This window comes from Rhea pennata, chromosome 14 (assembly GCF_028389875.1).
Source record: "Rhea pennata isolate bPtePen1 chromosome 14, bPtePen1.pri, whole genome shotgun sequence".
NCBI classification, from domain to species: domain Eukaryota; kingdom Metazoa; phylum Chordata; class Aves; order Rheiformes; family Rheidae; genus Rhea; species Rhea pennata.
In genome coordinates, this window is record NC_084676.1 from 7,794,222 (window position 1) to 7,821,207 (window position 26,986).

Sequence of the window (26,986 nt, forward strand, 5' to 3'; positions counted from 1 at the left end):
CAAGTTTTTGCAATGAATGCATGTGCAGTGGACATCCTCCCACCCCAGGAAGATACGTTCTGCTTTATTCTCCTTCACTTAGGATTGACCAAATAAGAGAGCAGGCTACATGGAAGTTATGGCAGTTTAAGAGTCCAGTGAGTACAGCATTCATAAAATAAGTTTCCCTTAGTTTAGTAATCTCCACTGAAGGATGCAAATACTTACATAAACAAAGCAATTGGTTTGAGTTTGACCTGAAAATTCCCTTCTGAAAAAAAACGCAGCTGCAGTATTTAGCCCCAGGACTGACATTAGCACATCTTGAATATGGATCCCACCAGAAGCTATCAAAACCAACCATACAGTCTTACTTTCTGCATCTATTGTATATTATAGAAGCCACAGAGGGAACATGGTCTCTGGGAAGTTTTCCTTCTGTTGGTATTAGAGCAAACAGCCAGCAAAATTAAGTTATAATTGTAAAGATGAGATAAATAACAGGATCCTAAAAGAAGACAGGTTTCATTCATCATCCTTTCCCCAATACTTATTCACTCCTTTTGGGCTTAAGCTGTTCTGTTAATTTGAAAACAAGTTAAGCAACTTCAGCATATTAGAAAGTGAAAGTCAATGTTTTCCTTTGTCTTAGAGTACAGCTATGTTACCAGGAGCCTGGAACATAGTCATCCATAGCCTCTCCATAAGAGTATGATCAAGCAGAGTTTTTCTAGGAAGATCATTTTATATCATTTCTCTGCTACTCTAACTTGTATTATGCACAGCATTCAAATTCACCTTTAACAAATAGTCCCTTGAAGTCTTCACTGCAGCATTTGAGTTTGTTAATTTAAGATATTTTTCTTAAAAGCAGGAGATTAACTTTGGTTTCTATTACCTGCAATGGAAAAAAAAAATATATATATATTACTAAGCTGGTGTTTTCCACTCTTGCCCCTATCAATTTGTCTGCTGAAGGAAGAAGGTGGGGGGAGAGGGGCTTAATTCTCCACATGACAGGCAGGACCAGGATTTCAGAATACATTTTAAAACACAAGTCTGGCTGCAATCCACATGCTTTCCCTGCCTTTTCTACACTAATTATTTTTTGTCCCGTCCCCCCCCCCCCATATTCTTGTCTTCTTTCCCTCCACTGAACCTTTTTAATTCTTACCTTTACATCTACAGCAGCCCAAGAACTTGAAAGACAACTAAAAAACCACAACTGAAACCTCTCAGAGTCACTTCCATACCTTCAGCCCTTGCAAGAGATATTGCATATCATTTGATCAGCCACGGCTTGTTAGCTGCCTGTGGTAGGTGGCTTCCCAAAGTCAAAATAGTCAGTGATGCACAACAGTAAGACCATATTCACATCTTCCAAGATCATGCAAACAGGTTCATTCTCTGTAACCTGCTCCTCTCCTTGTCAAATATGCTTTCAACCGTCTCACCTGCCATAAGCCTTGCTCAGGTTAGGCTAGTAAAACAGATAAGGCTGGGAAGCACAATGGCTAACAGAGTATTAGAGGTAGATGTAGCCTTCATCTGCCATGGAAGAGACAAGAGATATCGTCTCCTTTTCCAGATAAAGGAGACGTTATACGAGACTGTCATGTCTCCTTCGGTTATGCTAAAGAACATACAAGGCATGGTTAGTGAAATATCCAACCTTACCTTCTTTAAAGGGGGTTTTAGGAGGAATATTTTCCTTGCTATCATGCTGGAAAGCTTTAGAGGGGTCAAACCGCCTAATGCCCTGAAGTGCATATAGCTGCTCCTGAAGATCTCTGCTTGTTTGCTTCTCTCTTGCTAGCAGGGCACGCAGTTTTGAGACATCCTAATAGGGAAAACAAAACATTCACAAGTGAGATAATGAAGCATGCTTTCCCCCTGTTGTTTATTTGCTTTAAAATTACTCAGAAGGGCTAATTAGTACATACATACAAAATAGTGGGGTTTTTTACTTTTTTTCTTAAAAAAAAAAAAAAAAAAAAAAAAAAAAAAAAAAGAAAAAAAAAAAGAGAAACTAGCAGCATTGTATAACCCCACGAAGCAGCAGAGAACCTTGAAACTTTTCATGGCCAATATCTTATCTAGTGCTTTCAGCAGATAGTCTGGCAAGTCTTGAATCTCCAAAAAGGTAAGAAAAACTAACCAGGCTAAATACAAGAGTTATTATTTGTACTGGTGATCTTGAACATCGTGTATCAAATCCAAACTGAGAGATTATTTTGTTTACTGAGGCTACTCATTCTTTCTAATCTTGCACTCAAAAGAAATTTAATAACCATAGTAATAGTGTAATTTAATCAACAAATTAAGGACTGGTTCCCCACACAAGTGCAGGATCAGTCTATAAATGTTTACAGCAATAAAGCGAGTATGTAAGAGTAAGTTCCAGATTTCTAACATATTATTTGACTAACCTGCTTCAGGTGTGTATTCTCCTCCTTCAGCTTCATAACATGCTTGATTTTTTGCTTCTGGTTCTGATGGCCAAGTAGCTTAGCATATGCATCACTTAATTTATTTAGTTCTTCTTGGGCTGCACCATGCTCATTTAAGAGAGCATTCTTCTCTGCTTCAAATGCATCCAGTTGTTGCTGGAACATATAAAAGTCTTGAAGTGAAAGAAATTTTAAATACTGAACTGAAGCCTACAAAGACTGGTTTGGGAAGAGTAGATGCTCAACAGACAGTAGCTTTGGAAACCATTGCATGGTAATGGCCTTAGAATAGCCAGCAGCACGTGTACGTCTTGAGAATTCAGTCAACTGCATAAAGTATTAAGTCAGACAGTAATAAATATGTATTTCATGACACACCTGAAAAGGCTTAGTTTTGTTATGCAAATCTTCATATAGAGTACGCCATGTCTTTATCTCTTCTTTTAAGCTAGAATTCACATCTTCATTTGTGTTTTTCCTAAAAAGCAAGATGTCATTGTCTTTACACAGTAAAAAGCTTACAGCATTTCTTCACACTAAAACTTTTGTGTAACAAGCTAGACAAAATTAGTTTGAGAAAAAAAGTCACCTTGATCTTTCTCCTTCAAGACCTTTCAGGTCTTCAGTTTGCACTTGCAGTTTTTCCTGAAGTTTAGTCATCTGTGCAAGGTAAGACTCCTTGGTTCTTTCTATTTCTGCTTCTTTTAGTGCCAGCTTCGTCTGGGTTTCTAAAAGCATCCTGAGGAAAAAGCATCATTCATCTTTAATGAACCCTTAATTTATTCTTTTTATTATTCTAATTCTGAAAATAAGTACCCACATTTGAAATGCTGTTATTAAAAGAACTGGAATGAAGGTTTGCATTAACAGCATTGTAAGAAAAGGACAACATAGTACAGAAAGCAATCAAGTTCACATGCAAATTTTTTTTTTTTTTTTTTTTTTTTTTTTTTTTTACTGCAAGGAACTGATAAAGCAGTGCTTTTGAAGGAAGGATAGACCACATGTTTATTAATTCTTTAATTCTAGCAGCTTTTAATGCAAGCTACTTCAGTAATTAAAATTTTTTAATGCAGGTACAGCATTGCTTGAGCTTTACTCAGGCATAAGCTACATCCAGTCAAGACTGCTCAGTGTGGAAGAGTTCAAGGGTTTAAGGCAAATTCTATATACAAAAGTTGCCTTCCCTCTCCTCTGTCATTTGTTTTACTTTTTACTGTAAGTAAAGACATTTTTGTTACAGAAGCATTTTATAAGTCAGAGGTACATCTGGCCAAGTTAGAAACATCCAATTCTGACTAGCCAAAAAAGGGATTTTTTTTGGCGGGGGGGGGGGGGGGGGGATGATGTCTATCAACACCTTCAACTCTGCATTGGGAAGGAGAAGAAATAAACTGCTGATTTGATTTGACAGAGCACCATGTTCAGTTGTAGGTAAGACGACAAGCCTCAGTTAACACTGTTCAGCTTCAGGAAGTTTGTTGGCCAAGTACCTTGCACATTCTTCTTTTGCTTTGTTTTTAGTGTATTCTGCTTCCTGAAGTAGCTGCAGGTTATCTTCACCTACTTTTTTCAGGTTGGCAACCTCTTCTTGCAATAAGCTGTTCTCTAATTTAAGGCTGGCTATTTCCTCGGCTGTTGTCTTCTTGCAACTGGAATTAGAAAACCTTGTTACTTGAGACAGAATACAGACCAAAAGGTTCAGGCCTTAGGAGAGCAATATAAGCTAATGCTACCCAGTATAAAAGATTCTAGCTTTGAGGTATACCAGCATTCTGATATTTAGAAGTCTACCATAAGATGGGGGGAGGGAATAAAAGCTATTTATATAAAACCATAAGAAATTACATTGAAAAATACCATACTATAGTTATTTTCACTTCAGTACACTTTAAACACTAAAGATCATCTGTACCTGAAGCTTGCATCAGAAAATATCCTGCTTGACCCTTTGGGGTGCCTTTGCACACTTCACAATAACAGCAATTTTCAAATAATACTACTTTATCTTTTGAAGAGATAACTGCAATAATTCCATCTCCCATATACATCTGCTGGCAGATAACAAATATCATGTCTAGTAACAACAGTTTAATTCCTTCTGAATGACTGTACACAATGTGCTCAGTTGGTTCTAGCACTGTCATGCAGAAGAGTTACCCAACACTGAGGCTATTTTCAAGAACTTTAGGAAAATAATGTTTATTCACTACAACTTTTGAGTCCAAGCAGGAAGCCATTTTGAAGAAAAAGTACACAGAACATCACCACTAGTTAAAACTCTCAAGGCTCAAGAGCACTTGAATATTGTGCTTGGTTACAATTTGGAAGAGGAAACATCCATAGCTTCCTGAACCTACAGCTAGACACTGAACTGTTCATTATGTTGGCCTAGTACTTAAGAGGATTAAATCAATTTAAGGCCATCAAATAATCCAGCACACAGAACACTGCTCTGACAGTATGGTAGTGCTCATAAAGTGTCAAGGAATAAGGTACACACATGAACAGTACTTTTTATCATAATAGATAGAACACCTGTCCTAGTTCTTAACTGAATTTAAATACCTTTCAAATTCAGCAATAGTCTTTCCAAGTTTACGCAGTGTATTGCTATGCTCTTCTTGGATTTGCAAAACAGCATTACTGTGCATTTCACTGATTTGCTCCAAATCAGTATTCTTCCTGAAATAGGAAATCAACATTCCATACTGGAGACAAGTATGTCTAAACAAACTTCAAATGCTGTTAGCAGTTATTGAAGGTTTGCTGTGGCAGCTATGCATTAATTCGGACAGAAATCAATAACTTACCTACCACAACTTTGCAAGCATTAAAGCACAATATTCACAATCAATGTAGCTAAATATTTTCCCCCTCCCTTAATTTTCCCAAATGCCTGTAGAACAGGCTCCTTTTAATACCTACTAAAAAATCTTTCAAGAAGTGACAAAGGAAGAAACAGCCTTCTTGAACATCTTCCCTAGCATTTGTGCTCTCCAGGATGGAAACATTCAATACACATGTAGCTTACCCTTAGTCCTAAGAGGATACAACTATAGTACTAACAGATTAATTAGCATGCTGAGACATGCTTAAACAGTTTCATTAAAACAATTCAAAATTGATTCAAATTACTCAAGTGGATTTAACCTAATTGCTATCATTAATCAGCCAGCAAGAAAAAGAAAAACTGAACAGGTCTAAATTTAAAACCTATATTAGACTTAGAAACCTATCTATATCTTAGATTTAAGATTTTTCTGTAAAAGCAGTAGAAGTCAGGCAGTTTGACAAACCCTTTCAGCTTTTCTTCCATTTGAGCAAGCTCAAATGCTTGAGATTTGATTTCTTGTTCCAACCGCTTCACCAACTTTTCAGCTTTCTTCTCCTTAGCATGCAGCTTATCCAGCTCATTCACCGCACCCTTCAGCTCTTCTTGCAGCTGAAGTCTCTCATTTGTTACCTCTTCTTGAAACTCTAGTAACTTCTCGTGCATACATGCAGAAGACTTCTGCAGTCCAGAAGAACAAAGATGTTACAACTCCCCTACTTTTCTAGTGTATGTCTGCATATTTTAAAGGCCATTTTACAATGCTTACTTAAGCTTTTAAGTACAAGGGAAATCTATGGGAAGAACGGTAACATCTATCACAAGAGCTGTGATTCTTAGAAGGACATTAGAACATGCAATTTCTCCTGTAGAACCAGGTAACAGCTTCTACATCCCCCAGATTAGACTGCTGTTAAAACTGCAGTTTTACATGTAATCAAAATTAGAATATTTAGTCATTGGGACTACAGTCTATTTTTTGACTAATTTAGTATTTGTATTTACCTTTTCCTCTTGCAGCTGAGAGAGAATATCCTCTTGTTTCTGAAGCAGGTTTTGGTGCTCTTGCTCTTTTAAGAGAATTCTTTTCTTCAGGTCTTCTATTTCAGCAGTCATACTCAGGCATTTTCCTCTGCTCTCAGAGGACTCTTTCTCTGTAGAGAAAATAGAGATCTTCAGTTCTCTATCTTCAGAGAACTGCATCATCTGTTCTTCAGAGTACTGGAGATAATTATGATACATATCTTTGGGACAAACAGCCTTTATTAGAGCAGCAGGATAGTAGGGGAAAGATAACTAAATGTTTTCAAAAAAAAACCCTGTCTTTTGCATAATACAAGCACCGGGTAGCCAACCAGTATACAGAGAACTGAGTACCAATGTTAGGTTGCAGGGGTGGCTTTTTGTTGGTTGGTTTGTTGGTTATGTGGAAGGGGCACAGAAGTGAGTAAGTTCCTAGGCACATTCCCAATGCCTCAATAAATTCTAGCACATTTTAGCATTTAGGTATACCCGTACAGAACTAAAGCAATGTAGTACTGCTTGTCAATGAGGAGTGAAGAAGTCACTTGCAGGCAGTTTTCAGATTAATGCCCACCCTATCAGGTAAACAATTATTTCTATAATATCCACCTTAGTATCCCTCCATGGAAAATAGCCTTAAAAGAGAGGTCAGATCACAAGGTAGTTTCCATACTGATAGAAATATGCTGGTCTGTTTTCAACCAAACCTCAGAGACATGACATTCAAACTATGTTAACATTTTAAAACAAACCTATTTGAGATGCTGTAACTAAGATGTACACAGTTGGTATAGGCAAGAACCATTTGCACAAGTACTAGCAATTACCTTTTTCTTGTTCAAGCAGCTGACACCTTTCATTAAGTTCTTTTACCAGTTTAAATGATTCTTCTTCTTTTATTTTAAGGGAATCCCTCAGGACCCTGATGTCTCCGTCTTTCTTTATCAGCATCTCCTCCATCTGAGCAATATCTAATTTGTATTTTTCTACCATTTCTGCAACACTACTGTAGGAGAAAATTCAGGCATGTATTACCACTACTTATTTTGTTTGTAAGCTTATACTTCAGTACAAAGGGAGAAATGCTTTGTTTAAAGAGTCCAAACTAATTTTGATTTTGACCAAATTCAACTGGGGGACAGCCTTCGCTTACTTCCCAAATATCAGTTGTTGTACATTAAGACAGATTACTTAAAATTAAATACAAATTTCAACATTGACATTGTTTTTTTCAGAGAAATTCATGTAATCATAAAACTTCAAATATAGCTAAAAAATTTGATTTAAATACTCAATTCATCACTATAATTGATTTATAGATGACTTGCATCCAGTTTCATACAAAGGTGAATTCTAACAGAAACACATACATGTTAACATTTTAAAAACTTAATCAGAACTTATTCCTCATTGCCTTGATGAAGATCTTGCAATACATTGTGAATTAATAAAGAAATCTTACTGAGCAAATTGGCAAGGGTAAGACAATAGGAGGGGGAAAAAATGCAACTAAAACCTTTAGTGAACTAGCTTAATTAGAATATTTTCACCTTTGCATCATGCCTTGCTAGAGACACATTACTGTGAAGACTGGTTAGTATTTCAATCAGCTACAAAGCCCTGCATTAGAGATTTTCAGACTCTCAATCTGATTCTAAAGTGCCACCAACATACACAATTCATCACAAATCTTAAATGTGCTGCGAAGTTCACTGGAAACCAAGAGCATTCTTTTTGCACGACTGTACATAGTTTCACAAGTGAGAGTTCAAAGACACCAACCAATGCCAGTGTATTAGGAGGAAAGTTCAGTTCAAATTATGCTTAAATAAGCTAGGCTAAAGTAGCTTAGAGGACTCTATGAAATTCTTCCACTCTATTGCCTAGCTCACAAAAGCACAGACACATTTGGAAAAATAAATGCCTTATGACTCCTTTCTATTATCAGGAGAGAGAGGAGGAAAAAAAAAAAAAAAAAAAAAAAGCTCCCTCCATCCAAATATAACACAGCTACATAATTGCTGCCAAGATTCTATATCAAGAGCCATAAGGTAGGTGTAGTCATATTACCTTTAATTTGCTCGATCTCATTCAAGAAAGATTTGTTACCTGAGCTCTGTGATATATTCTAGGAGTTTTTCGGTGTCAGACTTTTCTTCAACTTTCTCTCTCTCACTAGCAGATCTAAAAGCAGAAAGTTTTCATGATTGTTTAAACAAAAGAGCTGTAAACTGTCTGATCACAGATAAACAGAAATACATCCTTGCATCACAAGCTAGGCAGTTTAATATTAAGACATGCTCTCCATAATCCAGTTTGACAAATCAAAGTGATTGAAAATGTCATTCTGCCCACTTTTGCTGCTTGTTTCTGTTGCATATCATCTTCTCATTTGTGCCAAGAATGCTGAGCCTTGTTTTATCACCAAGTGTGCTAAAGGGACTGCATTAGCTAGACAACTATTACTGCTTCCTTTTGTTAATTGTACTGCCTGCATTAGCAGCTTTGTGTATTTTCAGTTTAATACAGGTATAAAATATCTGCTCGTGTTTGAGCACTTGGATGTTAGGAGCAGAAGACACTTTATTAGAAGGAGGATTCTGCAGTGCCAATCAACTCTATTTCTGAAGTGGATCCTTTATAGGTCACTGTCACCAGAAATGGCCCGATATCAGTGCACTGTTCCCCTGCAAACACCACTATTCAAGAAGAATATGAAGTGCCCTCCCTCCTTGCAGACAGCTGCTTTTGCCAAGGTACTTTGCAGTTAGCTTTCTGACAAAGAACACAGCTACTATGAAAAAACCCTGAATGCATTACAACTGCCCTTCAATACTATTCACCTAGAAAACAATGTGCTATTTACATGATGTTTGTCAAATGCTTAAGTACTGAATTAACATCTCCACTCCTGGTCTAATGCTTGATCATTCTTACTTATTCCAAATTTACTTAGTCTAATAGGGCCAGACATTTAAGCGTTTAATCTACAGGAATGTCTTCCTCCAAGATGGAGGATAAGTCTTCTCGCAGTAGGAGTGTCTCCCCTCCTTACCTCACACCAAAAGAAATCCCCATCCATACCACACAGACAAGAGGTTCAGACATAGTTCTTCTTTTGAGAAAGGGTTAGATATGTTAGAGGAACAAGCATTTGCATGTTATGGCTATAAGAATGCAGCAGCTCCTAAAACACCTTTTCCATAAAAGGTATTCCAGGCCACATAAACTAATTTCTGTTCCCTCTTAGTAGAGAGGTGGCTTGTATTTTCCCTAAGCTACACATGTACTGTAAAGTATGAACAACTAAGCACAGCCACCTAAGTCAATTCCCTTCTTCATTACTTACAGTTTTTCTTCCAACTGTGCTACTTTTCCTTTTGAATGCTCTAGATTCCTTTGTACTTCCTGCAACTTCATTTCCATATCTTCCTGCTTTGCAAGTGCAGTCTAAATCAAAATGAATAAGTAAACCAACAAGAGTAAGAAAAAATAGTAGCCTATTACCAACACCAAGAAGAGACTTCATAAAGGAATTGTCTAAAAAACTAGAACTAGCTTGTAACTACGATTTTATTACAGTATCCGCTGCTGTGACAGATCTGACTCCTATATTCAAGTACTCATGAAGAAGATATGGTCTATTCATTAGAAGAAACAAAAACATACAAACACCTATGGCTTCAAACCATACATAGGCTTTTCAAAGAAATTATAAGTCTTCTGGTCAGAACAGACTAATTCAAACACTGGCATTTCTAGTCTTCCTTACTTGAGCTCAGATGTACCCTACTAATCAACAGAATCAAAAGCAGATTTTTCTGTCTACTTTTTTCAGTGGAAATAGAAGAAACTACCTTGAAAATGAGTTTGAGGGGAAACCAAATGTTATCCACAAAACGGTTGTAGTCCATCACTGCCAGCTCCCTGAGAGATCAGGGGCACTACCCTGTGCAGTGACAAGCATCTTACCTTTTCCTTAGCATCTCTCTTGTTTCTGAGCTTCATTAATTCCATGCATAGGCTGCTCATTTTCTTCTGCATGCCATCTTCAGAGAGCTTATTAGAGATAAATAAGAGACCACTAAACATAACTGTTAATTTGAATTACTCTTCATAGAACCATTTAATAGCATCTCCCTCCCATCCACAACAGTATTCTCCATCTGTCTTTGAGACACACATTTGGAGGGCCAGCTCTGTCTTTAGACAGAAATGCACAAAATCCCAAACTAGAGATGCTCTGTCCCTGTGACAATGAAGGGGCAAATGTGAAAATAGATGCTGATTCATACTGCCAACAGCTAAAGATTATTGCAGAAGAAATTCAATAACAGCAAATTTAAAGCAAATAGGAGCTTATTTGTCTGACATTACCTTTGATTTTAGTAGTTCATTGGCTCTCGTTAGTTCGAGAAGCTGTTTTTTCAGGCATGCAACATTTGCCAAGAGAGATGTTTTTTCTTGCACTGCAGCAGTCAGCTTTGCTTCAGTCTTTGCAAAATCCTCATCCAAAGCCTGAAGTTTTTTATCCTGTTCTCCACGCTCTCTCACTAATGCCCGAATCTAAAACATAATTGTATTTTCTTCATTTCCTGCTTTCATTCCTTTTAAATAACAATTTAAGTTATGCCTGTTCTATATTCCTGTAAAGGCTGAGTACTCGAACAGTATTAACTTTTGTCATTCAGAGCATATATCTTTAATTCCTTCATTCATGGGAAAAGAGACAAAACAATCACTGCAATTCTTTATTATTGAATACCATAGACTTCTCTTAAGCACTTCAGCTCATTTACTCTGTGCTACAGAGCTGGTGCAATGTATTCAAAAACTTCAGCCTGCAATAGAACTCAACTCTCCTCTCTAGCTATGGAACAAACATGACTTCTGAGACATACAAAGCAAAGATGTGGTACCAGCACCAAGAAAGGAAAGCTAACTGCCCTAAACTTAAAATTATCTCAATAATTGACAAAAATCTTGGCAGACAGTTGTTAAAACAAATAGAATTCTTCAGGTCGCATAAGATACTCTTGAAACATAGGACCATTCCTTTTTCGTTCTTTAAAGGATTGGTTGCAGGCTTCCTCAGAGTCAGCAAGGATGAATGTAGTTCTGTTCCATTAACTAATCTATTTTTTTCTATCCATTGTGAGAATCTCTGCTCTGCACAGAACTGTGAACTAGTGTGTTATGTTACATGAAAGAGTAAGTTCTGCTAGACTGAAGTTCTGATTATAGGAGTGACTAACATAGAATTGCACTTGCACAGTGTGTTCATACCTCCTTCTCCAGCATCTTCTGTTTCTTTTTCTCTTTCATAAGAATATGATCTCTTTTAGGCTTCACAGTCCCACTACCTGGCTTTTGGGAACAGATGCATTAGAAACTTTTAAATTTATCTTTAAACTTCAAAGTAAGAGGTTACAATATGAAATTCTACCAGCGAGGCTCTGAGGTACTAAACTCCAAAATAAATTACTGCCCAGCTGCATGCTAATTTAGTAGAATAAAGGGTGACAGTAGATGCCTTCATATACCCAGCAGCATTTAAGATGCTCCCATTGCAACAGATACACAAAATTAAAAGCTAAGCCACACGTAAGACAGATACCAGATTAGGAACAGTTTTACCATTGCACTTTCATAAACACTACCCTGAATGAACAGCTCACATCCATGGTGACAGGGAGGAGACTGAGAAATTTGAGACGTAAGCACCTCTTAATTCCCACTAAAAGTCCTTTAATCTCTTAACCACAAGTTTGTTGTGGAAATTCCTCCTACCTTATGAGTTCTAGTAAACTAAATCAGTTAGAGTTGTTAACACATGCATTTTCAAACCCATAACCTCACGCATCTCAGGAGAACTTGCATATACATCTCCTCTTACATTCTTTCATGGACACTGCAATGTCCATCACAGGAAAACAGAAATAGAAGCAGCATCCTCTTAATGAGAAGCAGCTGTACCATAATTGGGTGTAAACAAAACCAGTAAAACCACCCATCAAGCAAGCCACTCTGTAGGCCCAAGGAATCATCATGTGATCCCAAAGATGCTATGCCCCCCCATCACTTTGTTACCAAGGAAGCCAGGCATAATAATGCATTTCACATTCATGCAATCATCCAGATTGGTTAGCAGTAGCTATACTAAAGGGTTATGTGCTTAGTCTTACTATTGATCCAAGAGATACAAGTCCCTTTCCAGTTACAGGAGTAGACACGTTCTTTTCACTGTTTAGATTTCTTTCACCTGAAAAAAGACACAAAAAAGAGAGGTGAAAGAAGAGGGTGTGCATGTGTGCAATGAAGAAAGTTCAACTAAACTAGGACAAGTTAAGTGAACATTTATACAGAAGACAGGATACTATTTAATTATTAGACTACCCACCTCACAACTCAAGGCTAGCTATTTTCTTACTACAAGCAAGCAGCTCAACATAAATCAGTCAGGCATTCAAAGTTCAGAAAGAGACTGCCAAGTGACAGGCAATTCTAAGAATTCATTTTCTGCCAAGTTTCCCCCCATCCTCAATCTAGATTCACACTGTCCATTTTCAGCTGTAAAAAGTGTATATCAGGGAAAAAAAACAAAACAAACTAAAAACCTCAAAAGCCCATTCCTTAAAAAACAAGGCTAGAAAAATAGCTAAATCACTTAGTTCATAGTAGAAGACTCCCAAGTCACTAGAAGGAAGTGCACAGAAGGCTTATTATTTTAAAGACATTCCATTATGTCACAAAAACCAGTGTTTTTACAACTACCAAGCATGTGAGCTGAACAGCAGCCAACAAGCCCCCACCGAGAGAAAACAAAAACAACACAATAGTAACATACAAGCATTTTCCATTCATAGCTTTGAAAGGTATTATATTGTTGTATTTTGTACAAATTTTAGGACTACTTACTCTTCTGCCTCCTAACCTGTTGGTGTGGTTCAGAGGCCAGAGAACTTCTTACTGTATCTAAAGCTTTGACATCATAGGATCCTGGCAGCAGAGTACATGCAAGAAATAAAATATTCAGAACTGCAAAGAACTAATAGAGAAAATTATAGCAGTGAGCTGAAGCTAGTAACACATATAAGTTAAACCTACTTTAAATTAAAAAAATAGAAAACAAGCTGCACAACCACTAGAGCCTCAGTCTTGCTCTATAAATACAAACAAAGCTCACAGAACACACAGTAGGAAGGGATGGAGAGAGACTACTGCGAAACTGCTAAGATCATTATCAGCTGCTTAATTTAGCTTCTTGGAGGTTACACTAACTAATGCTAGAACTTGTGCTTCATATATGGAAAATTTCAAGACAGCTCATCAGCAGTAGCAGAGCATTGAAGTCCAAACAGAAGAAAGAAATGGAATAATAATAATAATAATAAAAATCTTACAGCTAACTGGTAAAAGAGTCAGTCTAAAGCAAACTAAATGAAAAAAAGCCTCATCTCTTCTTTTGTAAAAGATTTTCTTCCAGTCTGGAAAAGCAGACTATTTAGAAGCTGATGAGTTCAAGGCTTCTACTCCTAGTAACTAAGCTACTTGCATATTTATTATTAAAACAAGAATATTAAAGAGTTGAAAATAACTTGAAGGAAAAATCAGAAGAAAAAGCAAAAGCAACATAGCTACAGATTCTTTGTATAATTATAGCCAAATGGCTTCAAGTCCAGTAAATGCCCACGCACTCGCTTTAACTTTCTAACTAACTGCAGAGAGAAGAGAACAACATCGTTTAATTTATGCTGAGAGAGCAGGGAACAGTATGAACAGGTATGTGGTCACAGCCAGAAAGCTGTGAAGAGAAGCCTCTCCTAGGAATTGTGCTTTTCAAAAATGCTGAGTTTGGGGGCTTGTTTCTTTTCTTTAAAAAAGAAAGGGGAAAAAAAAAGCGTGCGTGATGTGAGAGCGCCAAGGCGCCTCGGATCTGCTCACTCCTGCTTCCAGCAGGCAGCCCGCTGGCGTTCAGCCAGGATCCAGCCTGCGGCCGGCACCTTTCCTCAGAGAAGGGCCCCCCCACTGCTCCAGCGAGAGCCCCAGGGAGCGGAGGGCCCAAGTCGCAAGGGCAGACCGCGCAGAGAAGCGCCCCAGAGCCGCAGGCGAGCCTCCCGCCGCAGGCGAGCCTCCCGCCGCCGCCCCGCCGGCGCGCACGTACCGGAGCTGTCGTTGAAGCGCCGGAGCGGAGCCCTGGAGAACGCCATGACCGCGCAGAGCGCCCGCAGCCGCCCCGCTCGGCGTTCAAACGGCACCAACGGCCGCCACGCGCCGCCGGCAGCCAATCGCGTCCCGCGGCGCGCGGCGCGTTCCGCCAATCACCGCCTCCCCCTGCGCGGCGCACGCGCGGCGCCGTGCGCAGCCTTGAAGGCCCGTGGGGGAAGTGACGGTTTGGGCTGTGCGCGTGCGCGGGGCCGCGCTCACTTCCGGGCGGGCGCGGGGCGCGGGGCGCGGGGCGCGGGGCGTGGGGCGTGGGGCGTGGGCGGCCGCGGCGCGGATGTCGGCGCCGTTCGAGGAGCGGAGCGGGGTGGTGCCCTGCGCCACGCCCTGGGGCCGCTGGTACCAGACGCTGGAGGAGGTGTTCATCGAGGTGCGCGTGCCGCCGGGCACCCGCGCCCGCGACGTGCGCTGCAGCCTGGGGAGCCGCCGCGTCGCCCTCGCCGTGCGCGGCGAGGAGGTGCTGCAGGTACCGCCGGCCGCGCCCGCCCTGCGGCCCGGCCCGGCCCGGCCCCGCCGCCGCCGCCCCTTCTCCCCTTAAGGCGCCCCTGGGTCCGTGTTCGCAGCGTAGCGTAACCTAGTGCTTTAGCAGGTGTAAGTGAACTGCAGTGAACGCATCGCTAAAGACTTGCTGTTGCCTAAGCGTGAGAACAGTAACTCTGGCTCATGACGCACTGCGGTTTGCCGGCAGAGTGAAAGAACCGTCTTTGCACATGACCGGCAACACGGGAGTCGGGGTGTCTCAGAGCCGCTCTGCAGCGGTGCGGGAGCTTTCTGGCGCTTGTGCCATTCTTTCCGAGAGCAGACCGTAGGTAATAAGCTATTTCTGAAGCGATGTCCTGAAAGGTAGTAGAATTTCTCAAAATGTGCTGTAGAAAAGTCGTATTTTTTTCCGGGAAAGATAACTTTTTTTCCTGATTTTGATCAGGTTCTGATTCTCCATGTGTAGCTCTGTAAAATGGGCCATCGTTACTGCCAGACTAAGGAGCAGTATAGTCAACTGATGAGATAATCAGGGTTAAAAGTAAATATGCTTTCTCACTAGAAATGAGCAATAAATTCTTTGTATCATGATGTATTTACGTTGCGCTATAGGTGTGCATGGCCCTTAGCAGGCACTGGAGTTCTGATGGCAAGGCAATTAAAACTGGCATTCCCCCCTGAGAACACAGCCCCTTTCATTGAATGGAGATACTGAAACAGTGACAGGTATTTTTACTGTTTTAAATACTTAATTTCTAAATCTTTATGTAACAAAGTAATTCTTTGCGAGTCTAGGGGAAAGTGTAGGTTTGTAGGCCCAGACCTTCCTTTCAGTAGAATGGAAGAATGCAAGTTGGGAGTTAACACTTTGCGATTCTATACAGCCTGGATACTAATCAGGTTTTCCTGTGAAGTAATGTTGTAAATATCTTTTGCAGGGTAAACTTTTTGACTCTACAATAGCTGATGAAGGAACATGGACATTAGGTAATAATCTATTTCTGAAGTGACATTTTGAAGGGAGTGGAATTTCTCGACGTACACTACAGAAAAATAGAAGTGTTTTTGTTTTGTTACAGAAAAGGTTACTTATTTTCTGATTTTGGTCAGGTTCTGATTCTCTGTAGTGTAAAATAGGCCATTGTTAGTGCCAGACTAAGGAGATGTAAATTCAGTTGTTGAGACGATCAGGATTAGACGCTATTTTTCTGGCCTTTTTGTGTGATACATGATTTAAGCAACAGGTAGTGCAAAAAACTTAGAGATTAAGGTTAATGGAGAAATATCAGACCTGGGAAGGTGGTAATCAGGGGAATTCAAACAATTCCTTAGAATGAACATGAAAATTTTTAGAAGTGAATAGTAAGATGTTTTTAATAAACCCATAAAAATTAGACAGGTACAGTTATATGATTCATGTTTCTCCATTATTGTTGCATTGTTTCTTCCCCCAAGCTTTCTATTTTCGGATGGATGACAAAACCTACAATTCTAAAAAATCAACAAGTAATCTAAAAATTGGGCTAAAATACCTACGGATAGACTACAGATAAAGAGCAAAAAACTTCTCTGATCATTGCATCATAAATATTCAAAGTGTTCAGAGTATGTTGGGTTTTAATAAAGTGTGGCTGTGCCTCTTATAAATGTTTTCAAAGGATGATTTTTGCTTTCTAGCTAAACTGAACATTGATTAATGATTTAGTGACTTAATCATGAAAATTAGAAGTGTGAAGTTCTCTTTCCCAGTATGTGAATAACCTTCAAAATGCACTTTATCATGCTGCATTTATTCAGTTAGTGCTAAATGTTCTACCTAACTCCGAGATGTTCTTTCTGTATATTCATTGTATATAAGCATACTGTGTACATTGAAAGAAATGATTATACCTCCATGTCACCTAACCTTATTTCTGACTTTTATTGGTACTTCAAATCCATAATTATTGCCTTAGCTGAGCTGTATACATTAACAGGCAACTGTCTTTGCTTGAGCTTTTCCCTTTTTTGTTGATTTATTTTTTTAATTATTATTTAGTAGTAGCCCTGCTGGCATCAGTCTTAAAAAAATTTTCACTGGAGTGATTTAATCCCATGTTTTAACATGTTAATGATGAATTTGGCAAAACAGCAACAAAAGAATAGCACAAGGACAGAGTCTCTCTCTCTCTTTTTTTCCTATGTCTCTCTTCATTCAATAGAGGACAGGAAATTGATACGAATTGTTCTAACAAAGACAAACCGAGATGCTGGAAACTGTTGGACATCTCTGTTAGAAAATGAATATGCTGCTGATCCTTGGGTACAGGACCAGATGCAAAGGAAACTTACACTGGAGCGATTCCAAAGAGAGGCAAGTTGAGGATGGATTAGTGCACATATTTTGCATTTGTACACATGGGTTATGACTATGAAAGATGAGCAAAATTATTTTGCTGTCCTGTGGCAAACAAATGTGTCCTGGAAACAAATTCTTTAATTTAGTGTGTATAGAATATTCATTAGGCTTTATCAAAGTACTTCTAAGAAGTTGTTCTGTCTGAATTAAGGTTTTGTGATAAGGGTAGTTTTGGGGAAAAGTAAAGTGATGTTTTAATGTTTGATGCACAGTTCTAACAACTTTTCATTTAAGTTAGGCTACATACAATTTCTATTATTATCTAAGGTTGTATCATAGCTGTTTTTAAAACAAATTTCTAACATCAAGCTCTACTGAATACATTTACGTATAACATCAGATGATGGAAAGTAGTTAGTGAGCGAGTATTTTCCTTGCCCTTTTACTAAAATTGACTGAACTGTTTTCATACACTTTAAGTGCTTAACTGTCTCTCTTCATATTTGGAGATGTGTGGAAGTACAGCTTATTGTTTGACAGCTGAACTGGCACTTTAGTTTTAGCTAAAAAGAGCATTGTTTTCATAATAATCACTATCCAGTATGGCAAACTGAGGAATGGCAATACGAAGTCATTTCTGCAGTGAGCAACCCAACTATGGCAATTCGAGGTTTATCTGTTGATGAATTCTCCAGGCTGAATTTTGGTGCCATGGGAGTTTTGAATTGTGTAACTAGCTGATAGTTTTATGTCCTTGTTAAGAGTCACAGAAAGTTAAGGGAAACATTGATTTATACACTTGTATTAAGTGCAGTCTGTTTACTAAATTTTTCTTTTATCCATCAGAACCCTGGATTTGACTTCAGCGGGGCAGAGATTTCTGGAAATTACAGCAAAGGAGGACCAGACTTCTCTAGTCTTGAGAAGTAAATTCTTTTCACCTGTGTTCTTTGAGAGAAATTATACAATGCACTTAAGGACTGAAATATGTAACTAGTGAAGACTTCAGTGATCTGTTTAGCAGAATGTTGGCGGTTATGTATTTCTGTGAGGGAAAGAAGATCTCTTCCAGTAGAATCAATACAAAGTGTTAGTAGCTGATTTTTAAGCTGTGACAACTTTCTAATATTGTGGACAAAATACACAAAAAGGTGCATTCTTAAAAAAAAAAAAAAAAAAAAACACCTTTAGGTATAGTATCTTTCTTTTCTTACACTGTATTAAACTAGTCAGTTACAAATATACCTTTTGTTTTTATGTGAGAAAGTCATCTTACTGACTTTTGAAGAATAGATTCCAGAAGCAAAATGTTTAACATTTTTCTTGCAACAGGAAGGACTTTAGGAAGGCTACAGTTAAAGTTCTCTTAAGAACTTGTAAATTTCATTCTAAAATAATAATTTCAATAAAGATACTACAGCATCTTGCAGCAAAGAAGAGTTTACAATCCACTGCATCATTGATTATAGGACTAATGTTTAATCCTAGCTACTAGGTAAGTGATACCGGAAGACAGAAAGGTCAGGTGGAAGTCTGTATATAAATGTGTGCTAATGCAAAGTATCCCCTCAGTATAAATATTTGAAATACGAAGTGAGAGGAATATTTAATGACTTCTGAAATGACAATATATAAACTATTAAAGAAAGCAAAATCCTGAAGCAGGAAATAGTACCGTGTATCTCTTCATGATCAACACACAGCACAAGTTGCTTATTAGGTATCTAAGAATATGCAAATAGAGTTTTAAATTTAATAGCCAACTTTTAAACTTGGCTATTGCCTGATTTAGTGTTTTGTATGTGGAAATTATGCATCAAGATTTTGTATTCATTCTTAAGGATGTGATTGAGAACCACTCCAACAACAGCATTACAAAAGGCTAATGTGTCAGATAAACTAACAAAGATAGCATTATTGCTGAATCCCGTTGTATTTGGGGCAGTGAAAGTACTGCCTACAATTAAGCTCTGAGCAGAGGTCTCTTCACTCGAGATAAATTGCCAGAAACTGTCACTGCATTGCTGAGCCTTATTTTAAAATTATATCACCATTTCAGTTGGCATACGACAAAAATAAAACAATAGTTGGGGAGGACTGCTTGTATTGTAATCATGTCCGGCACTTTCTTGTTGCACCAACAGGCAAGTATTAAGTACTCCTGAAATAATTATAAACCTTCAATGCATGTCATCTTTCCAGGTTGTAATGTATATCCAGAAAATATATTTGGGTTGTAGGTAACCTGCCTCACTATCAAGAAAAGGAAAAGATAGCCTGCTATCAAATGCTGATCTATGTTTATGAGGTTCTGTACCTTCATTAAGATCGTAGTATAGAAGGGGGATACTGTATGTAAATGAACAAGACAGCTGCAAGAGTAATTGAGGATAGAGGGAAGATTAAAAGTTTATCTTGCCTTAAAGTGCCTTAAAGTCAGGGAAATGGTGCTTTACATTATACCAGTTATGTTGGTTTGCAAAGAAAGATTTTGTACTGATTCTGCTTGTATCAGTTTAAAATATTAGAATAGCATCTGACATTCCACTGTATCGGTTGTCATTTTACTAGATGTACTTTTGAATTTAAGCTTTATTCCTATGTTTTCTGGACTTGGTTATAGGCTAACTTTCATGCTAATGTCAAGGAAAGATGACAACTCTGTACTCAGGCAGTACTGCTCTGAACTGTTTAAGAGGAAAGGTTTAAGCAACCTAGTTAACTACTGTTATCCATTCTTAGACCTCCAGTTGTGAAAGAAAATCTAGATGAAAAGGATAATAGTGATGCTACCATTTTCCTTAATCAGTATCTACTTAGTTCTCAGTCTGTACTTTACTAAATGGTGGTTTGTTTTTTCCTATCACAACACTCTCCACAGGATTTCATTCTTTGCTTCATAGATGAAGAGTAACAGCAATTTGGCAAATGCATGTATTTGGCTACCAGCAACTGAAGGCAATCCTCTCTCTAAGAAATAACCCTGTGCATAATTGAGTGCTAATCTGCTATGCAAATGAGGACAGTCTAATCACTTTTTTCTTGTTGAAGAGTTTTTTACTACTCTGATTCAAGATCAGTTCAGAGTAATAACACTGTGTTGATCTGTTTAGCAAACGAGGATGCTCCTACTGGAGCAAAAATCATCTTGGAATTAGAAATTTGGGTGCCAGACTATTCATAAGCAAGCCTCATCCACATAGCTACTTTAACATATAGCAATAGCTACTGCTAGAAAAATAACATATATATACATACATATATATGTATGTATATATAAAGTAAAGTTGCCACAATTAAAGTTAGAGTATCTGACTTTAATAATCCAAATAACGTGCCGTCTTTCAGTCTAGATGGGTTTGTCGTTCAAAGGATTTGGAGCTATGATAGGCCATGTAGAAATAAGATTATCAAGAACGTTGAATCATATGATTCAGTTGGTATAATACCAGTTGGTTCTCCAGCTTTCTTTATTTAGCCCCTCTTTAAATAAATGAAGTTTTCCATAATCCCTCCCCTCCGCTCCTGCATTCAAGTTTCTTTCAAGTACTGTTCTGGCAGAGGCTTCTGAGTAAGGCGTTTCATAACCAATTAAAAGAAGTTACTCAGTCAACCACATTTCAATGTGTTTTATTGAAAGGTACATCTCTCAATATTGCAGCATAACACCACCATTAAACTGCACATTGCATCTTTATCCATTTCTTCCAGTAAGCTGACCGCCTCTTTGTCTCAATTGCTTGTATGTTTTTAATAGGTCAGCACAATGTGCAGATACCTTGCAGATGGCAAGAGGCATGATCAGGTACCATGCAGTGCATTCATTCCCATGACTTCAACAGAAACTTTCATTTGTTCAGTACAGAGCTTTGGTATGAAATCTTTTGTGAAGTGTTGAACTACAGTTTCTGTTTGAGATAGGCAAGGAACTTTATTTCTCCATCAGCTATTATCATAAGATAAGATAGGTTTTGTAGGCTAACATCTAGGCCCACACCGTATTCAAAATATTTGGATCTCTCATTCTCCGCTAAGTCAGTTCATGTGGCCATTGGTTATTAACAGGCTACAACTAATAGCCACAGTTTCATAGTGACATAGAATTCAAGAGGTCATTAGCAACATTCCCACAACTATCCGTCTCACATACTATAACACATTCTCAACCCCTTCGTGTTAGCACCAGAAGCATCATACTCCTCTTCCAAGTACTGACCTAGTCTTCAGAAAACTGTTCTCTTTAATGGTAAGCTTCATCAAATTCAACTGTATCAAAGTGAACTCAAGTGTGTCTCAATAAAATCACTCCTACTCATGGGCCAGTATGGGGAAGATGGCCCCACTCCTACTGAGCATATAAAATTGCACCTGTTCAGCATCAGCACTTACCTCTTCTTGTTTAGTTGAACCTTGGAAAACTGGTTTCAGATTTGATGCAGGTGACTCAGTGCTTTCTCCTCAGCCTTTTTAATGTATCATGAAATTTCTAAACTCTTATTGTTCACAATCTCAGTAAGCTACACTTCTTCCAGAATACTGAAGTTACTAATGCAGTATCAGCTACTTGCTCTTACAAGGCAATGAAGTAAGGTTCATCCCTTTTCTCCTACTCAAATTAGGTAACACACACTAACAAGGCTGTGTGGTGGCATCTACTGTGATGTTTTCCTAATGTCATATAATCTTACAAAACTGAATCAAAATTTTGAAATTAAATACTTAATTCAGCACCTGCAGTTACAGTAAACCAAGGTTAGACTACAAAAGCTGCTCTACAGCTCACATGGTGTTAGAATTCTGCGTATCAATTGTGGGGCTTCACTGCTTACTATTCAAAAATAGTAAACATTCTAACAATTCTAAAAACTGACACTGAGTATTCACTGTTGTAATCATCACAGAAAGAACTTATTTGCCATAAGGATCGTTTGTCTTAAGTATTACATACTCTTTTCATGAGTTCTTCATTTAGATCATGTTTCAGACTATTTCTCACATCTTCAGCAGTTTGTAAACTAGGCCACAGGAGAGGCATTTCTTCATTTTACCGTACTCCTGTAAAGAAAATACCAGAGTAAACTGAAGGGCTTTCTGCAAGAGCTAAAGAAAGCACTAGGCTTTAATACATGAAGACAGCAGCTGTTAGAGAAAGCATGTAGCCTTTGGAATTAAAAATCTAGATATGGAAGTAGTTCATGATTTCTACAGATAGAAGAAAAAAGTACAAATAATTGTAATCCAAATAATTGAATTACAGTTTCTGGAATTTATTATACAGACAGTTAAACAAGTTAAAACTGTAGAAAACCGTCTTCCTTGTAATAATTCACTTGAACTGTTTAAATGATACACATTCTAGTAGCTGCTTTTTCTTAAACAATTCTCTTCAAGGTAGATGCAAGCTAAGTTTCTCAGTTGCCTTTTTACTAGTTTTATCCCACAATTTAGTCTGAATAAGGTCCCTGCGCCTCTAGAACACAGTTCTGGTCTCAAAGGACACCAGAGGATCAGTTCCTTCCCAAGACCTTAACATATTAGGTTGCTATTTCTTAGACTAGCTCAAAAATAGATCAGCCTCCATGACAGGCCTCCTAGGTTTACGTCCCCCAAATCTTCAACAGGTTATATAGATAACTACCTCAAAATGTTGTATACTAACAGCTAATTGCTTCTACATTATCATAAGTTGATTTTACAAAGAGCTACCTATTATGAGCCAGTCTCTGGAATTGTAGGAAGGTGTGTTATCCTGTAATAACTATGTTTAAGCTGCCGCGCTGTACGTCCAGAGACGATCCATTTTAATTTCTGGACGTTCGGTTTGGAACACTTGCTCGAGGAATATTCTGTAAGGCACTTCAATACCAGCTCCTTCCAGAAGGTCAGATCTCTGCTGTTTATCTAAATAGCAAAAAAGAATCCCACACATTATTAATTCATTAAATGCTTATTTCATACAAGCATTTTTAGGTACTTCACCTAAAATAGGAAAGACTCCAAGCCAAACTGAAGAAAAAACAGAAGAAATTTCTATGTCAATATGCCAACCCATTTCCCCAGTGAGTAGATGCTTTCATGTATTTTTCTTCTTTCCCCTACTGAAGTTTAATCTATACACACCTTGGAATGCATCTGCAGAAATTCCAGTGCCTCTGTCAACTCCAGTAGTTTTTGTTCTTCTATCTCTAGTGCCATAATAGACAGCGCCAAGACAGAAGGCTGGAGAGAGAGAAAACACAATGATTTTTGAAAACTGATTTGCTAAGTTTGAATTGTCTCATTAACTTTGCACTTAAAAAAAAAGACATTTATTTACCTTGGCTTTAGAAAACATGATCCTGCAGTGACACGCCTTAAGCTGGGTCTCAAGTCTCTCAAAATTAAGATACTTTCTCCTATAATAAAAGCAGATGAGTGAACATACCACAAGAATACAAGCTCGATCAAGACAAGGGAGCTCAGAAAAGTGGTTAGAATGTCCCCTATTGAAAGAAAGGCCTTATTTGTCCCAGAAATGCTAGAATTTCAGCCAAGTAAGTGTTTGGTTTTGGCAGTCCTAATACCAAATGCTATATTGTATTACATGGGAAAGTTTCCCTCTCAAAAATAGCTTGGCTAACAAGGACTACAGATACTTTTAGTAAAAGGAACCTCTTTCTAAGCCAGAACATTTTAAAATCTTTGCAATGAGGCATTACTTACTACAGCATAAACAGAGGCTTATTATACCACCACTGTTGAGCAAGTCTGGTTTTATACTCAGAGAGCAATACACTTGGGCCACTTCAAGCAAACAATATATTATGTTAAAATAAACAGGAGATATTCACATTTGTTATGTTTACCAGCAAAGGGAGGAGTTTTCCTTCATTTTGACTTTCTATGTACAGAAAGGCCAGCGAGTTGAGTAATTTTCTCCGCTTTGTTTTCTATATGGGCTTCCTCATCATCTGCAGCCACAGCAAAATAGGTTTTAAGCATTTTACCTTTCACAGCTTAAATTCTCATGAATGAGTGAATGGTAGAGTTGCAGAAACTGGAAGGCTGTTGTAGCTTTGACTTTCCAGGACAGCTTCTCTAATATGATCTTCTCCATTCTCATCATATCAGAAACAGTGAATCTGTACTGGCTTATTCGAATTAAGTCAGTGGCTAAGGGAATATTTCTCTCTTCTTCTGTTGCCTTCACTGCCAAGTAGAAACAGCTGAGTCCAACACAGCCCAAGTGTTTAGGTTGTACCTAAAAAGAAATCAGTTTGTCCCATTACTCTCAAAGATGAAGGATTTTAATCAGCCCATTCAAAACATACCAAATTAAGCTATGTAGGTACTGATGTATTTTAAGAAAAAAAAAGTATTTTTTGTTAATGCTGAAGAACTGAGTCTTTTTTATTCACTGATATTGGTACCTTTGTTTCACTATATGAAAAGGCCTTTACACACTGCAGGTTCTATCTCATTCTTTTAAAGAGCAAATTTGCAAAACACTATTTAAGGGAAATAAAAGTAGTTTATAAGGCTCTAGAATATCTTAATCAGAAGCCTTCAGGACCTCAAGAGTTGTACATGTTGGCTTATGCCAAAAAATTTTTAAAACGTTCCTGTATTTTATTTCACAGACATTAAAGTTGTTTTTCTACAGCTTATTCCGTATTCAGTCTTTCAAATCATCATTTTCTCATTCATTCCATGTAACTGTCATTTTCATTTAGGAACATACTGAAATACACTGAAAACAAAGCAGACAAACATTTGTTCTTGATTGTAGTATAATAATTGTGGCTACTTAGAAGATTGACAATAATACCTGGTCAGCATGCCACAAATGAGTACGAACTGAGCACTCCTTTCTGCTGCACATTTTACCAGATTAGTAAATGCTAAATTATATCCAGCCCCTTGATATACATGAACCTCATGGATACGTTTCACTGGCAATAAAATACAGAAGCAAATGAAGCTGTGCAACAGGCAGAACAGATTGTCTTGATCTAACCCATCCAAGTCAACAGGCATCCCCACACTGTAATAGGTTAACCTCTTCCTCCTCCCCTCCAGAGGGGACAGCTTTCCTAACACTACCAACATCCCAACAGGCAAGGCCATTTTTTGGCTCTTGCACCATCGCAGGGAGTGGAAGGCACTTAACCTTTAGCTATTTGAGGCCAAGATGTTGTGACTTGTAACAGCAACAAGGTCACAATCAGCAGAAGCTGTTAACTGAGAGCTTATCCTTTAAAAAGCCATACCTTCATTTTTGACAAAAACCTGTCTAAGAAATTCACAGCTAGGGAAAACGTCTCCGTGTGGAAGCCGAAGAACTGAGTCAAGCTGAGGAGATCCTTCACTTCGAAGTCCCTCAGCCTTGCCGTCATTCGGAGGCCGTTGTCATGGGCAGCTTCGATCAGCCTCAGGCCCGAGGCCTTCGGCTGGCACCTCGACTCCTGCTCCAGCAGGGCTGGCAGCTGGTACAGCAGCTCCCGAGCCTCCGCAGCCGCGAGCGTTTCAATCATCTGGAACGACAGACGAGCACACGTGTGCCACGCGCCTAAACGCCGAGAAGGAGCGCCAACTTACGGCTCCCCCGCACCAGCGCGAAGCGCGAAACTTTTCCCAGACCGGCCGGGCCTGCCCGGGCCTGTCCCCACCCCGCCGGGCCGCCGCGCGCACGCGCAGAGCCACCGGCCGGGCCTGCCCGGGCCTGCCCCCGCCGGGCCGCCGCGCGCACGCGCAGAGCCGCCCGCCGGGCCTGCCCGGGCCTGTCCCCACCCCGCCGGGCCGCCGCGCGCACGCGCAGAGCCACCGGCCGGGCCTGCCCGGGCCTGCCCCCGCCGGGCCGCCGCGCGCACGCGCAGAGCCGCCCGCCGGGCCTGCCCGGGCCTGTCCCCGCCCCGCCGGGCCGCCGCGCGCACGCGCAGAGCCACCGGCCGGGCCTGCCCGGGCCTGCCCCCGCCGGGCCGCCGCGCGCACGCGCAGAGCCGCCCGCCGGGCCTGCCCGGGCCTGTCCCCGCCCCGCCGGGCCGCCGCGCGCACGCGCAGAGCCACCGGCCGGGCCTGCCCGGGCCTGTCCCCGCCCCGCCGGGCCGCCGCGCGCACGCGCAGAGCCGCCCGCCGGGCCTGCCCCCGCCGGGCCGCCGCGCGCACGCGCAGAGCCGCCCGCCGGGCCTGTCCCCACCCCCGCCCCGCTGGGCCGCCGCGCGCACGCGCAGAGCCGCCCGCCGGGCCTGCCCCCGCCCCGCCCCAGCGGCAGCGGGGGAGCCCGGCCGCGAGCCCGGCCCGCGGGCGCGGCGCAGACGCTCTCCCGCCCCACGCCGCCCCGCTTCCCTCCCCGCCGCGGCCGCAGCGCCGGGCCGCGCCCTCACCTCGCTCTCCTGGGGCGGGCCGCGCCCCGCGCCGCGCTGACCCGCGGCGGCTCCGAGCAGTCACTCGGCAGGGCCGCCAGGCTGCCCGGACACCAGCGGCAGCGCGCAGAGCGCCATGCGCCCGCCGCCGCCCCGGGCACCGCTCCGCACAGCCGGGCGCGGAGGGGAGCGGAAGGGGCGGCGGGGCGCCGCCCGCCCCCGGCGCGGCTCTGCCGTGACGGGCGTGCGGGCTGGCCAATGGCAGAGCGCCGGGCGGGAAGGAGCGGGGCGCGGGGCCTGGGCGGGGCCGCTAGGAGAC

At 40.3% G+C, this 26,986-nt stretch overlaps 3 protein-coding genes across 3 annotated transcripts; 1 reads left to right on the top strand and 2 right to left on the bottom strand.

Moving 5' to 3' along the window:
- Nucleotides 1-743: 743 nt before the first annotated feature.
- HMMR (hyaluronan mediated motility receptor) lies at nucleotides 744-14,510 on the bottom strand. The gene is made up of 18 exons (XM_062587344.1): nucleotides 14,450-14,510; nucleotides 13,204-13,284; nucleotides 12,471-12,547; nucleotides 11,572-11,652; nucleotides 10,663-10,851; nucleotides 10,258-10,344; nucleotides 9,635-9,735; nucleotides 8,395-8,469; nucleotides 7,113-7,291; nucleotides 6,268-6,416; nucleotides 5,729-5,943; nucleotides 4,998-5,114; nucleotides 3,923-4,081; nucleotides 3,019-3,168; nucleotides 2,808-2,907; nucleotides 2,409-2,585; nucleotides 1,657-1,819; nucleotides 744-877 (listed from the first exon to the last, which is right to left on the bottom strand). The coding sequence occupies exons 1-18, from the start codon at nucleotides 14,493-14,495 to the stop codon at nucleotides 858-860; spliced, it is 2,166 nt and encodes a 721-aa protein (XP_062443328.1). The 5' UTR covers nucleotides 14,496-14,510; the 3' UTR covers nucleotides 744-857.
- A 240-nt stretch (nucleotides 14,511-14,750) lies between these two features.
- On the top strand, nucleotides 14,751-20,939 carry NUDCD2 (NudC domain containing 2). Its single transcript, XM_062587105.1, has 4 exons — nucleotides 14,751-14,974; nucleotides 15,927-15,975; nucleotides 17,190-17,341; nucleotides 18,173-20,939. The coding sequence occupies exons 1-4, from the start codon at nucleotides 14,786-14,788 to the stop codon at nucleotides 18,254-18,256; spliced, it is 474 nt and encodes a 157-aa protein (XP_062443089.1). The 5' UTR covers nucleotides 14,751-14,785; the 3' UTR covers nucleotides 18,257-20,939.
- Nucleotide 20,940: 1 nt separating this feature from the next.
- CCNG1 (cyclin G1) lies at nucleotides 20,941-26,858 on the bottom strand. Its single transcript, XM_062587104.1, has 7 exons — nucleotides 26,689-26,858; nucleotides 25,576-25,839; nucleotides 24,313-24,566; nucleotides 23,643-23,721; nucleotides 23,447-23,545; nucleotides 23,033-23,227; nucleotides 20,941-22,381 (listed from the first exon to the last, which is right to left on the bottom strand). The coding sequence occupies exons 2-6, from the start codon at nucleotides 25,837-25,839 to the stop codon at nucleotides 23,036-23,038; spliced, it is 888 nt and encodes a 295-aa protein (XP_062443088.1). The 5' UTR covers nucleotides 26,689-26,858; the 3' UTR covers nucleotides 20,941-22,381; nucleotides 23,033-23,035.
- Nucleotides 26,859-26,986: the final 128 nt, after the last annotated feature.